The sequence below is a fragment of the Gallus gallus genome, chromosome 10 (assembly GCF_016699485.2).
Source record: "Gallus gallus isolate bGalGal1 chromosome 10, bGalGal1.mat.broiler.GRCg7b, whole genome shotgun sequence".
Classification (NCBI taxonomy): Eukaryota; Metazoa; Chordata; class Aves; order Galliformes; family Phasianidae; genus Gallus; species Gallus gallus.
In genome coordinates, this window is record NC_052541.1 from 8,222,108 (window position 1) to 8,237,687 (window position 15,580).

The 15,580-nt window shown below is 35.0% G+C and overlaps 1 protein-coding gene across 2 annotated transcripts in view; it reads right to left on the minus strand.

The window, feature by feature from the left end:
- UNC13C (unc-13 homolog C) overlaps nt 1-15,580 on the minus strand; it is a 141,331-nt gene that overhangs the window by 57,647 nt on the left and 68,104 nt on the right. For both annotated transcript variants that reach the window (XM_040706919.2, XM_040706923.2), the window contains 4 exons: nt 9,853-10,022; nt 8,174-8,289; nt 6,627-6,790; nt 845-995 (listed from right to left, as the gene is read on the minus strand). In XM_040706919.2, coding sequence (XP_040562853.1) covers nt 845-995; nt 6,627-6,790; nt 8,174-8,289; nt 9,853-10,022 — 601 coding nt within the window. The remainder of the gene's footprint in view (nt 1-844; nt 996-6,626; nt 6,791-8,173; nt 8,290-9,852; nt 10,023-15,580) is intronic.

The following is a 15,580-nucleotide window of genomic DNA, read 5'->3' on the forward strand; positions in this document are numbered from 1 at the left end:
TTGTGTTTAATATTTGATTTTATGTTCATAAGTAGTATTTAAGGAAAGTTTTGTATGTAATGTTAATTTATGAACGGCTTGGATATTAGCTATACAAGTAAAAGAGGAAAGTGAGAAGGAATTAATTTTTCAGTATCAAATTGTGTTCATGTACTACCACTGACCATACCACATTTAAAAGCAGTTATGTAAGCATCCTCTTTGAATTAATGCTCCCCCCTCCTGCTCTCACACCCACGGTGAAGGGAAGGAAATAGATTAGAATATACAGTGAATTTCTTTTTTAAAAATCATTTTATATTTCCACTGTGAGATATATGTCCACACAAGGAAAGTTAACAATGACTACAAAGTACTACCACATTGTAGGACTCTGGAATTATGCCTAAAATTTCTGATCCCTAAAGCCAGGGCTTGGTCAATTTACCACTATTTCATAAAATATATGTCTATAATAATGGATAATATATATAATTTATTATCTACAATTATTTATGCTTAGATCTTTTAGTTTAATGAATTTGCTAATGACATTCCTAAGCTAGCAATAGCAAACTGTACTTAGTCTATGTAGTTTTTATAGTTTGTAAGACCCACTGCAATAAAAAAGTAAAACTGATTGATAAACACTTTAGTTCTATACATATATGCTAGATGATTTATACTCCACCTTACGTAGATTTAGTAGTAATTGACTGTAAAGACATGGTAACATCTTTGAAAGCTAACAGCAACTCATTCTTTTAAATGATCAATGTTTTTAAAATTAGAATTCAGAAATTGTTATTTCATCATATATTAGAAATTAAGGATTACTATTCTGTTACAAAAGAAGTCTACTTACCCCAAAATTAGTAGCAGCAAACCTGTCTGAGGCAGACACATTTGTTGTTGCTGTAGTATGTGCATAGAAAGCGTTTATATTGGCCAACAATGTACTCATAACTGCTGGAACACCAGGGCACATATATTTAGAAGACAGGCAGGAGAAGTGCCTATAATTCGAGCAAACTGACAGTTATTAAAGGTGGCAAGGAGTCTGCACTTTCTGTCATTACAATTTATTTTCAGTTGCATTCATTACAGATACAGAAATGAGCTTAAAAATATGCTCTGGGCTGCCAGTACCTCACATTGCTCTAAACCAAGCCCTCTCCAACACTTTCATTTACTTCACAGATGAGACATCTAAACTGCAAATCTTCAGAAATCTGTGCTAGGTCACATACCCATTAATAAAGAAGAAAACTCCAAAACTCTGCAGATGTCCAGGCTCAGGATACAACTTTAATTAATAAACCTGATAGCTGCTATCTTCTATTCAGTACCTAGGTATCATAAATGGGCTCTACAAAATCATTGACCAACCTGTTCCCCTCAATATTCTTTGTCAATGGGACCTGTAACAGAACTTGTATATCTGAAGACATACATTCTAGGTGTAATTAATCACTTCTGGCAAGATAAAAGTGATGCTAAACATATCTACCTATCACTACAGCTAGATGATCACTATGGTCAATATAAGACAAGTCTTGAACTCATTCTGGATGTAATTACCAATGAGTGCTTAAGAGTGTGTGTGATCCATGAGGTAATTTTACAGCAAAGATTAAAATAATTTATTCTGTAATTGAAATGCAATTGGCTGGAAAATTGTAATTTTCAAACACTTTTGCATCTCACTCAGGATAAATCCTCTTATAATTTAAAAAAACTTTCAAGAAAAAAGAAAGATGAGTCATTAATTATGTACATACAAACATCTAAAGAAAATCCAAGTATATAGATTCATATTCATTTTCATCCAAAATCTTGGAATGGTTAAGGAAATAAGATTACAGCAGAAGGGGATAGTGTGATGAATCAAGGCCTTAATCCCTCCCAAAGCTAGACTAAGAAGGTGAATAATTGCTGGATTTTCTAATTTGTCTGACTGAGCAAAGAGTCTGGAAGAAAAGAGATCCATCTGGGAGGTAGGAGAGGCAGGGTTAATATTAAAGACAATGTAGGGCTTCAGTGTTTGTTTGAGAGGTCCTTTTTGTATCTCTGCAGCCTTCTGAGGCCAAGACAGGAAACCAAATCCCTGGTCTTTCTCTAGCATTAGAATCATTGGAGTATTTTCATGTTTGGCTTATAGATCACAGGCTTGCACTCTCACCGATGTGGTGACCTACATTGATGTGTAAATTTCATATTGTGCTGGTCACATTCAAAGGGTTTTGCAAACATTTACAGCATTGCTGTAAGGTAGATCTTTAGGTGCAATTACCCAAATTTTATGAAATTCCAGGAACCTTCTTGTCTGAACACCAAATCAATCACATGGGCCAGTAATAGAAGTCAACATTCCCAGCTGACTAGTATAATACCAAACATTTCATTCATTGCTAGTGCTTTTCAGAAATGCTCTTAAATACTGCAGCATGACACTTATAAAAATGTAACCCAGCTATCCAATTAAGAAAATGTTTCAGCAGGTCACGTTTCCTATAAACTGGAAAAACAATAATTTCCTTTGTATAGAATAGTGATACTAGGTGATATTCCCCAGTTGCAGGTAAAATTAAAGTTAAAAGAAATCTCACCAGATTAATTCATTACATGAATTTTGAGAAATATACATAGAGACAGACGCTGCACCCTCAGCAAGTTTGCTGATGATACAAAATGGGGGGCGGGGAGTGGCTGACACATGAGAAGGCTGTCCTGCCATTCAGAGGGACCTGAACAGGCTGGAAAGGAATCTTATGAAGTTCAGCAAGAGCAAGTGCAGAGTCTTACACTGGAGGAGGAATAACTGCATCTGTCAGTACAGTTTAGGGGCTGACCTGCTGCAGAGGAGCTCTGCTGAGAATGACCTGGGTGTCCTGGGGACAATAGGTTGGCCATGAGCCAGTAGTGAGCCTTTGTGGCCAATATGGCCAATGGTATCTTGGGGTGCATAAAAAAATCACGGCCAGCAGGTCAAAGGAGGTGATCCCACACCTCTACTCTGCCCTGGTGAGGCCACATCTGGAGAACCGCATTCAGTTCTGGGCTCCTCAGTTCAAGAAAGACACAAAACTTCTAGAGAGTGCAGCAAAGGGCCACAGAGATGATGAGGGGCTTGGAAGCATCTCCCTTATGAGGAAAGGCTGAGAGACCTGGGGCTGTTCAGCCTGGAGAAGAGCATGATGAAAAGGGATCTTATCAGTGCTTGTAAGTATCTAATGGGCTGAATGAAGTGGGTGGGGTGAGGCTCATTTCAATGGTGCCCCACAACAGAATAAGGGGAAATTGGCACAAACTGGAACACGCAAAGTTCCATATGAACATGAGGAAAAACTTTACTTCAAGGGTGAAAGAGCACTGGAACAGGCTGCCCAGAGATACTGTAGAGTCTCCTTCTCTGGAGATACTCAGAACTCACCTGGATGCTCTCCTGTGGAACCTACTGTAGAGAACCTGCTTTGGGAGGTTGGACTAGATGATCTCCAGAGGTCCCTTCCAACTGCTACAATCCTTTGATGAGCTTTTTTTTTTTTTTTTTTTTAAATTGAAACCAAAATAATTAACATATGATTTTAAAACTGACTTACAATTTCAAAAAATTTTGTAATAGATATAAAGATCCTCAGTACATGAGGAACCTCAAGCTGGAGATATGAAGGCAGTAATTTTTCACCCTTAGGAACCATACTTCTAGCATATGCTCTGCTCAAGGGAGTCAGCAGCAGTTGCTATAGGAAAACCCATTAAGATAATTGCCCACAGGAGACAAGACAGACTGTGGAAATATTGTTTGTGTCAACATTTTGAGTTCAGTGAGGTCTCTTCTGAAGGTTCTTCTAATGAATACACACTGAACTACCCAACACCTGGTCTGAGCTCCTATCTTCAAAATAGAACCAAATTATATTTATTTGTTGTGAGGAAAAATTAAACCTATAAATATAATTTTGTTATGTCTTTATTTAGATCACTACTCCATTCCACCAGTAATTTGATTAGTGATGTTGATGATAACATCACTGTTAAGTGACAGGTTACGTGAATTTTTGATTTCTGTCATTAAATAAAATCTGTAAAGTTCACAGATCCTATTATATTTATCACACTTAAGAACAGCCATAAGTCTGAGAGTGCTGGTAAACCAGGTAAGAAATCTGAAAGCTTGCTTCTGCTTGCTGAAATAAATTAAAAAATATATCAAGGAAATTCCTTCCTTGTCTTTGTCGATCTCTGACAACAGCAACCAGCAGCATGAGTAATAACTCTTTCCAATGGGCACGTATATCACAGCAAACATTACCAAGTATCACATATTTTCGAGTATATATTGCATTGTTTAACCCAGAGTCATATATTTTAATTCAGGTCTGCTAGCTTTATCTTGCAACTTTCTTACTATGCAGTTTCCTGTTGATCCCTCAGTGCCTGGGAGTCTTCCAGTACTTCTGGTAGTGTGAATAGGCAAAGAAAAAAGGCTCATTAACACACAATGCTCAGTAAGCAAAAGCTATCAATGAAAATTACTTCAATTGAAGATTTCTGTGCCTTTTGGAAAACAAGATGGCATAGTTAATGCGCATCAACTTTACGGAATGAAAAAAATGTTGCTGATTTAGAAGCACTGGAGCTTCCTGTGGTGACTCTTGCCAGGAAGAAGATCTTAATAGAGCTTTCATTGCACTTGACTCTACTACAGAGTAGATCTGGGATGGTGATGCTATGTATAATTTCAGTAGCTAGTCAAAATCATTTCAGTATGTGCCCTGTTTTCTGACTTCAAAAAAGAAATAAATTACATTGGAAGTGGAATGATAGAAAATAAATTCTTCCTTGCTGATGGGGAGGTTGCTTAATGTAAGTAGGTAAATAAACTTCCTTCCAGTATGACTCCTTCAAGACATCACAATCACAGCATAAATTACCACCCATCACTGGAGTCATCAAAATAGAGGTCATCTGGATCACTGAGCTGTTGCTTTTGTTCATCTGTTTTCTATTGTACCTACTTTCATTTCCATTTTCTTCCAAATTCATGTATATTCATAACACTAATGTAAACTATGTTTATTTGGCTGCTAGAAGAATAAATAAAGTCCTCTTCCAACCCAATCAGTTTTCATCTCTTCACCCAACTGAAAAAAATAAAATAATTTTAAAAATAAAAGGTGAATTATAGAATCTATAAAGTCGATTTTTTTTCAAAGAGCTTCAGTTGCAGCAACACAAACAGCCTTTTTTTTTTTTTTTATCCTAGTTCTGGATTTGGGTTGATCGTTTTTTTTCTTTCACACAAATTCCACATACGGATTTCCTTGTTTAGAAACAGGGTAGTTGGAATCCGTATCTTGAAATGAGAATAAGACAGCCTTTCTAATTGGGCATCCTTCAGGAAAGAGCTGTCTACATTTATTCTGACAAAAATGTGGATGCCTGTCTCTAACATCAGAGTTCAATCATACTAATTCAATCTAAGGTACTACTGGGGTACAATGTCCAAAACAGATACATCAACATACATGAGATATACTTTGGATTGATTTGGACATTCTAGTAAGTCTACAAATACAAGATATGAAGACATACATGTCTGCTGGGAAGGTGAATATGAAAAATCAAACACTAGCAAAGAATACGAAATTAGAAATTCCAATTTCTATTCATGAAACGTATTGCATGTGTCAGGCTTAATTAAATTCTTCTGTGCAATGTTGTTTCAGGTCTTTGGAGGAAGACCATTAAATAAGTACATATTTCAAAGACAACTCTACTTTTCTATTAGTTGTACAATACAATAACTCACAATGAAGTGAAAGACATGTTCACTGCAATACCAGATTTTGTCCTTATATCCTGCGATAAATAGGAAACTTTCTGTGTTTATGTACCTTCATACTATAGAAGAGGATCATATTTTTAAGTTGGGCTGTAAAGTGATGGAAGAAATAAAATAAATATTCTGATTAAAAATTCCTTGTCAGCTTTCTGTAGTGATAATGAACTCATTTGAAGTCCTCTGCTTTCCCACAGCTGCAGTAGGAGCAGAATATAGTCCTTTTCACCAGCAAACTCTTCACTGGACAAGTCAAGAATGTATGATTTAGCTTTCACGTCCCCAGGCTTCTAACCAAGCTCAGGAGTGCTGTGTTCTAAAGTAATCACAGCTACTTCAATATGAAGGATGTAGTGGTATGTTCTAATACCATTAAAAGCAGTTTGCATAAGTTATTTATATTTGCTATGGAAGGTTACTATATCCATTGCAGGCATTCTGTAATTTCTGTACTCCTGGAGAGAAGCACACAGCTTGTCAAACTCTGTTCTGACTAGCAAAGTAACCCAATCCCAGTTAAGGAGGGTGAAGTCTCTCTGATCCTTGCTGAATATCATAAGGATTAAGTAATGCACTAGTGATAATACCAGTAATAGTTTATAAAATGTTTATAAAATACCTCAATGCCAGTGCAACTAAGCAGCCCTTCAGTGAGTCAGAGGGACACAAAGGACAGTCAGAATTCAAAATCAGGAACAAGTATGGAATGGAAAACAGAGTCACAAAGTCTTGGAACTCATCAGTTCCCTCAAACACATTCTCGACAGTAGAGTAAGAAAAAAACAAACATGAAAATACTTACGTCATAGCTTGATAAATATATTCAATTCCATAACGCATTGCAAATTCATCTACAATTTCTTGTGCAGCATCATCAAAGTACACCTTCCAGGCATCATCACCTCTAACTTCAGGGATTTTTACCACACCATTAGATTTAACTTCTGTCAAGTAGTGGAATAGATTCTAAATGCAAGAAATTTTTCAAATAGGAATATGAAGTTTTTAAATGACATTCTATATTTTACATAATCAGCCATATGCTCATTAACTTAGATTTCTATTTTTACTTTTTTCCTTTGAAGGCTGGCATCAATGAACCATCATTTGGTAAACAAAATACCCAAGACAGTAAATGCTTTTGTAGAACTCTAGTAGTGCAGGTCTATGATTCAGCACTTTGATCTATCTTCTTGACATAAGGTCACCTCAGAGAACTGGCAAAGAGAGACTGCAACATAAAATTGTGCAGAAACTCTCCTCTCCTAAATGCCCTTGCTAATCCTGATGTTATGATGCTCACTGGAGAGTCCTTCAGCAGGAATTGGATCTGTAATTTTATATGTTGAATTCACAATTTTAAAAAATATGTTGCAGGAAAACAATTAGAAATATGGAAGAAGCCACTGAAGTACTGAAACGTGCAGTAATGTTTAGATTTAGCAATCTCTAAACCAAACCTATTATTTTATTTGGAGGTAAAGTCATGGAATGCTTCTCAGATTACTGAACGCCGTAAGTATCCACAAACTGCAGATTTGATTTCCTGTCTGCTTTCACTGGAAAACAAACAAACCCCAAACATCAAACCAAGTCTTAAAACTCTGAAATAACTTAAAATGTTCAAATTAGTTCATAATAGTTTTGGGGGCTACTCTACAAGAGCAAGAAAAATCTGTGGACACAAATGCTGTGAAAATTACACATGGTGAACAACAGCATTTTCTGGATGCATACTAGTGATGAACTTTCAGCTATAAGTTTTCATAAAATTGTTGCATTTTTAGAATAAAACTTCAATGTGTACCATTGCTTAAGGGAAGAGGAATCAAATACAAAGAAAATCCCTAAAAGATACAGATCAGTTGAAGATTTGTTTTGCATTATTGATAAAAGCAATCTACGCAGGGGAACAAATGTTCAAATTTCTGTGCTTCTGGTTTTTTCTTCTTTTTTTTTTTTCTTTCCATTTTTCCCCCTATCCCTATCTCCAAATTATGAATGACTGTAGGAAGAAAGATGTCCTTTTCAATTAATAGTAATATTTCTGTAGTATGCAGAAATGGTTGTATCTTCTTGATGCTAGCAAGCATGTTTGTTATAAAAAAAATTACAAATCAAACTCCCATGACTTCATCTCCTCTTCTGACTCCTGCTAGCAAGAATGATCTGACCAAGCCTTGATATGCCATCAGTGATACAAAAAGAGAAACAAAAAATGAACTTGTCCTGAAGCAGCAGTTATTTGAATCAACGTTCTAATTTTTTGTCACCTTTTTTTTCCTTATCTCTGCAACAACCGAATAGTAACTTCTCTTTAGCTTGCTTTCTTTAGCTTCTGCAACATACCTCATGTAAACAGGTGTACTGCACATGGTAGGGAGCAACTTTCTCCTCTCCTTCTATTTCAACATTGATTTTCAATCTAAGAGCACCAGAGACAGCTGATTTGTCCGTCCGCTTTTCTGAAGGGCAGAAAAATAACATGTTAGTAACTATCAGGTATACATATAGTCACACAAAATGCATTCATTTTAAAGCTAGAAAGTCCTGCTGTTGAGAACAGAGAATAACCTTTTAAGTACCTCCCATAGAGTTCAAGCCACAAAGCAGGACATCAAGCTATTAAGAATCTTTTCTTGTTTTATTTGCCAAATTCAAAACAGGCTGCATAGCACTTTAAGCAACACTTTTGTCTTTTCAATACAAACTATTTCCATTCCCTATCTGGTATATAAACTAATAATTATTACTGTAATTATTAATATCTGCCACTTGTTTTGAAGACTAAATCTAATTTTGTTTCTGGCCATTTCACTCTTTCCTCTGGATGATGTGATATCAATATACTGCATTTGTGTCAATATGTGCATGTATCAGATTAAAAGCTGTCATTCTTTTTCAGACTATTAAATTCATAACCCATTTACTGATATTTCTTTTTAGATACTGATTGACTTTTTCTAAATTCTATTAATTTTATAAATATTTGCAACAGCTTACTCCAATGAAACGTTTGAAGGATTAATGTTTGGAATACATGATGACATGTTTCTAATAAGAAAAAACCTCAATATAAAAAGGGAAATAAAGCAAGACTTTCTTGTCATTGTTAAGATGACAGAAAAAGATTTCCAGATACATCCCTATTTTTTCTTTACTGGGCAATGAAATTCTATCCAGGAATACAAGGACCAATAATTATGAAAGATGCTTTACAATTTCAGAAACTTATGTTATAGAACTCACCTGATGTGTTTCTTATAGAAGGAAACATTAATGAAAATATTTCTAATACGCTTTTGCTACTATACACAGGAGATTAACTTTTAAAGGTCTATTCTAGAACACTTAGTGCTCACTAAGATTTTCAGAATTGAACAATAGCTTTATGCTTAGATTTAGATTAAGGGAATGTATTCTGAGACACTTTCATTGATTTATTTCTGGCTCAAATACTGGTACTACTTAAGAACTGACCAGACAAGCAAGTACCATCAGTAAGGATATCAGACAATGTTTTCTTCTGCAACAGATTGCATTCAATTTAAGGTTATACATGTGAACATATTTCAGATATACAAAACAAAAAACTGAATAAAAAATGTTTTATGAAGAATGACAGATCTAAAGATGTTGAAAATAAAAGGTGATTAAGTATAAGAAATATAATAAAGTGAATGTGCACAAGGAAAGTATTTGCTAGGTTTTTCTATGCGTCCTGATTGAACTGTTTACCATATGTTTACCAATGCTACTATGAATAGACTAGACTGGACTGATGGCTTTTCTTATGCATTTTTGCTTTTTTATTAAAACCAGATATTTGTCTTTGGTATTGCTGTGATTAGCTCAATCTCTGTAATTCACCAAAACCCAGAAAATATCCACAATTTTCAAACAGACCTGTAACATCTAGGATTTAAAAAAATGCATATCAGGACCAAAGCTGAGTATTTTGAAGTCCCTAATGTACAGATGCTGAAATTCTACCTAAATTTGTTTTTAAAAAATCATAAGAATCATACCTAAATTATACCACACATCCATTTCTCCACTCAATGTTCTTACTTCAATGATTGTTTGCCCAAGGAAGTCATCGGACTCCTTTTTGAAATGCTGTTTTACTCTAGATTTGATGTCATCATCTTCATCCCATACTCTCACTTTTATTCTATCTGTAGAATTATGGCATTCACTGTAAAAGTAATAATAAAATAAAATCTGTAAGTCAGTTTTTACTTTTGTGCTGCTCATCCACTGAGCTCAATTCCTGTATAACCATTTTAAGCGACAGAATACCTACAGCTGCAATATTCAGTGAAACAGATGGCCATAGCACACTGCTTGGGGAAAAGGTAGAATTACTACATGTAGAAAGTAAGGAGATTAACTTGAATGAATTATGTATACATAAGGATTGCATTTATGAATGTCACAGACTTCTTGTTGAAATTATTAGCAGGTTTACCATACATCCTTCTTAATACTTTTGAAAATACATTTTGAATGTTAAAGTCAGATAAGGTTTATTTATTCACAAATGTTATGTGGTCTTTATAGTAGGCCACAAAAGTATTAGCCTATAACGTAAGAATAAAAAATGTGAGAAAATTCTAGTATTTCTAATACGCAGAACAATATTTTTGAATTTGCAATGAAAAAGCCCAACAAGTATGCACAAACTTGGCCACAAGACAAGATGGGCAAGGAAAAAAAAACAAACTAAACTCACCAGAAACTAAACCAACCAACAAAAAAACCAAAACAAAACAAAACAAAAAAACCAACAATCAACCCCAAACCACCACCACCACAACAAAACTGCTCCCCCCTGGAAATACATAGCTGTTTTATTTAAAAGATAAGTTACTTTCATCCAAGGTCTCCGTTTCCCTCATAAGGAGAAGTAGGGACAGACTGTTGCATAGTAAAGAATTGCAAATTGAAGTGGCTTATTAAACTCTCAGGAGTTAAGCTGATGTTAGAAACTTCTGGATATATGAGTGAGGTGGCTTCACTTGTGATCAAGAGTTCCCAAGTGGATAAACTTTTTCAGACCTACCTTCAGGATATTAGTTTGAGCCTTGTTTGAATTCTATTCCGAGCACTAACACTGCTTAGTGATCTATTTCAGCAATTCCAGCATTAAAACAGTAATACTATAACTTATCTCCCAACTGGCACCCCTCAGGGTTTGTTCTAAGAATTAATTAGCAGTAGTAATAGGCTTTAGAACTACACAGTACTTTAAATGTCATTATTACTGTCAGGGCTGATCACTAAAAATGGTATTCACAACTCACTATGACATCATTCAGTACCACAGAAATACTTGTGCCTGTCCATATTCCAAATTATAACACTGAAGATATCTGTGGTAATTAAAAAATACATTATTCTGTGATTAGCAAGACTAATGAAGCCTGGTTTCCTTTTGTCTTATGACTGCCTTCCCTGACATCTAACAAACTACAATCATAAATTGAATCTTCTCCCATAATTGGTGTTTTCATAAATTACCCCTTCATATGGACTCCCTAGTGTCTATTATAGGGTGAGTTCATACCGAGGACACTCTTAGGACCTCATCTCTTGGACTGTCTTTTTCTTTTCAGAGAATGTGACAGACCCACTATTAGGCAATCTAAAATTTTTCTGACTGCAAAATTCAAAAGTTATTAGCAAGGACAGAGTAAGATAGGAAAATACAGATGAAGATGGATCAAATAAACATCTTTATGTTAAGAAGTTAGACTAATCCCAGAATCAAACCATCTAATGTTCCTAATGTGTAGCCTTGAATTACTGATTGACACAGTCCAGAACTGCATTTAATTGTGCATCCAGTTTAAATTTTAAACAGGAATTTTCTACTGTGGTATAGGGAGATCTAACACGGATGATGCACTTACGTGACTCTAATCACCATATTTATGCTATGAGTAGCTTTTGTTTCCATTGTGTTTCTTGCGGAGATGCCACATATAGAAAGTCATTAAATGGCATTACAAATAACATATTTTATTCTCCTGCTACAGCATATATTTCTCTCTGATGTACACTTAGCTGATTAAGGAATTTCAGATGCTCAGGAATCATGTGCTTTTCCCCAATATCCTTTCATCCTTATCACATCTTTTTTTTGTTTCCATCATTGAAGCATGATGCTACCTATCACTACCACTGTGTTTGCTCACAAGTTCATCTAGTCTAAACCTTTATTAATCAATCAGCTTTGCTTCTATGTTTTTGCAGTGTTAATATGCAAGGTCTCCAAACTTGTACAGACTTGTGATGCAAAAAGGAACTGGGTGGATGAACACCTATTTCTACTGGCCTACCCTGCAACAGTGAGATCCCAGAAAGATTTACTATTAAGCTTACAGAGCTTTCTCTGTATTATTTGCTTATCTGTACAGAAACAGCCCCTCAGATACAGAACTATATAACGAGATGAACATTCTTCTTTAGTCTTTCTGTTAACAGACCTTTTTTCCCCATTCTAAAGTGATACTGCAATAACTTTCCAATATTCTATCTCTGTGACATTCTGCAAGCAATCAGCAGAGAAAATTTGGCTGTATCTATTAAACTATGCAAGTACTGCTCTTTAGGGGAATTATAAACAATGTCAAACTGGAGGCCTGAAACAGCTGCCAAGAAGTCTCACTTCATCAGAAACTCTAGACTGAAATATCTGAAATATGAAGCAGTTGTACAGCTTCTCTGACTAGCATGGAGACCAACTATCATTGTATCTAACCTACGTGAATGCCATTCAGTGCAAGAAGATACTTTTTCCCATTATGATTGTCCATACAGCAGTAAGAATGCTCAGGAACAATCTAGTTTGTACAAATAGAAATTTTTCTCCCTTAAGAGTTATTGGAAATCTTCCCAGACGCAATCAATTGCATTTGGTATCTTCAGTGGCATTTGCAGTATACCACGAGGAAATCTTCAACAATATCAGACATTAGACAAATTGTAACTGCTCAATGATGACCAAGATCTCGGCCAGATGGTAATCGTTGTCTTCACAAAAACCTTTTCACTGATCCAATTTAAGTCAAATAGCATATGTATTCGTGCACTGAATAGAGTAACAGATATCCAATGAAACTGTTTAGTGGAGACATATGGTAGTCTGGTAACAACCAAAATAGAATTAGTAATACAAAATAATCATCCAATTATATGAAAAACTTTTGGAATATACAATCGTAGCTGAGGTGTTAACTTAATGAGAGATCAGAGAAACACCATCCCTACAGAGTCTGCAAGGCAACGTGGAGAGATACTTTTGCTAGAAAACAGTGCTAGGGAAAGCATCAACTGTTGAAAATAGTCAAGAAAATCATAAGAGTGGAGAGGACTCCATTAGAGTGTTGGGTGCAGCTAAAATATCAACAGACAGACCTAGAGATCTGGAAAAAGTTGAAAACTTTGCAGCCAAAATATTTTTCTCCCCTGTAACTGAAAACAAAAATGCAGCCCTTTTTCTTTATGTTCAACACAACCAGAAGAAGGTAGAAAGCAGACAGCTGTAGGATTCTTCATTTGTTCTGGGGTTGAAAAAAATCACCTATCACTGATACCTTGTATACTCATTAAGATAATAAAAAGCCCTTACTGTCTATAATAAATTATTTAAAGGAGCATCCGTAGGTCTATTTACGTCCCTTGCTCGTGCACAAAAAATACACATTCCAAGGAAAGATTCTTCCTCTAATAGTATTTAGTTGGTTATTTGCTGAATTGCATGCAGGTGTACATTTGCTCTCCTTTAGTCGTAATCTATGCGTTCCCACATTTAAATCTATCCCATATTTCTGTGTCATGGTCGTTTAGCAGAGCTCTACTGAATGTGCTGTTAGAAACATTCATTCTCTGCTAACCATACAATCGTATTAGGATTATGTGTAATTCTGCAAAGTTGAATACTGCCCTCACTCTGCTATGATAGAGCAAATGAGTGCTGGGGAGCCAACGTTTGTTCCAACTCCTTGTTTTAGCACACATTGGGAAATTTAAATGAATGTCTTGGTATTATGATTAAATAAGCAATGGTAAGATTTTGTGATATGTTTAATCTCTGAATTCAGCATTTAGAATCATTAGTGTTCCATTATATTCAAGGCTGCCAAAGATCACAAATAAAGCCAATTTTAAGTGAAAATTCCTAAGTCAATGAAATAGTTATACCAATTACTTCAAATTTAAATCTTATGATTAAATATTTATAGTTTGCTTAATACACTTCAGGTATTCTCTTAATTGAAATCCAGTGTACTAAATAAGCCCGAGAGATAACAGTTGTAGAAAATGCAAGCATCAAAAATGGTTGAAAATGTGTTTAGTTCAAATCATTTATTCAGGAGATTTATGCTTTAGTAGTTTTGTTGTTGTTTTAACGTTATTACAGGGCAGCAGACTATAATTTCTGAGTAAAATATATATAATATATATATATAAATTTCAAGTTTGCAATAATTTTCTGGTAGCTCTGCTTACATATTTGAGAAAATAAATTCAGAATTTCATATCGAGTCTGCTGAGTTGCTCATCCAGCTCTAGATATTACACAGTACATATATTTAAATATAAGAAAGTAATTAATCTTCTACCTTATATTACTCACAGTCATTCAATGAGATATGATATTTCAACAGCTATTGGAGTCATAAAACCCCCCAAAAGAAAACACTGTCTATATACAAGTAGCCTGTAAAAAGCTTCTGAGTGTGAATGTGTTCTGAATCCATTATTCATTTCTAATACTGGCCTTTGAATCTGAAAGGAATGGGCATACATTGTTTAACACAAATGGATTTTTCTCTGAGAAGTAAAAGTGGCACCTTAGGTCATACGTCTTTCAAACTCACAAGTGGAATGATAATCTCCCCAATCCTAAGGCAAAAGATTTTAGTCAAAGAGCAGAGGAGATAAAATAGCTGCTGTGCTACATGACAACACTGCACCTTCTTGAAGAAAACAAAGCTTTTTTTCAAATGCTTTTTTTCATGTTCAGGAACCTGGATATGAAAGCCCTGGCAGATTTTTTCCTCCATGTTTTGTATGGACAGAAATAATGAGAGCTAATGACTTCAGAAAGGTAAGGGAGAAGAAATTAAACAACATTGCAGCCTGAAGACAATTTCTTTTCATTGTGGTGAGTGGCTATTGTGAAATTGTATTTTGGACATGTTGAGAAACTAGTGTTTCTGAATCCTGACTGGTCATCGTGCAGGATCCTGAGCTGTCCTGTAAGCTGCTTAATAAATTCACAGATGCTTATAAAGATGACACATTGCTTTTATAATCATTGCTACAGGGTTTCATTGGTAAAGTAGTATCAAATTAACATTGAGTTTTGAAAAGCACTACTAGTTATCAGGACAACAGGTTTCTATAATGTAGATTATTATAATGTATCTCCTGTTTGTATATATTCTCAGTAAGAACACAAATAAGACTATTTTATTTAACTAAGACTGGAATTTCATATTATTTAAAAAATTATTATAATTTCATCTTTTCATAATTTACTACTGTTTCCACAACATTCTATAAATTATCTACTAACTTTCTATGATATCGCTGTTATAGGTGCTTTCAGGGTTGACGAGAACTTTACTGCACAATTTAAACATTTGCCTAAATGAACAGTTCCCTTTCACATAAAATTTTCTAAACAAAATCTAGGGCTTATTTTAGCTTTTTGGAATCCCCAGATGACTTCGAGTAATTAAG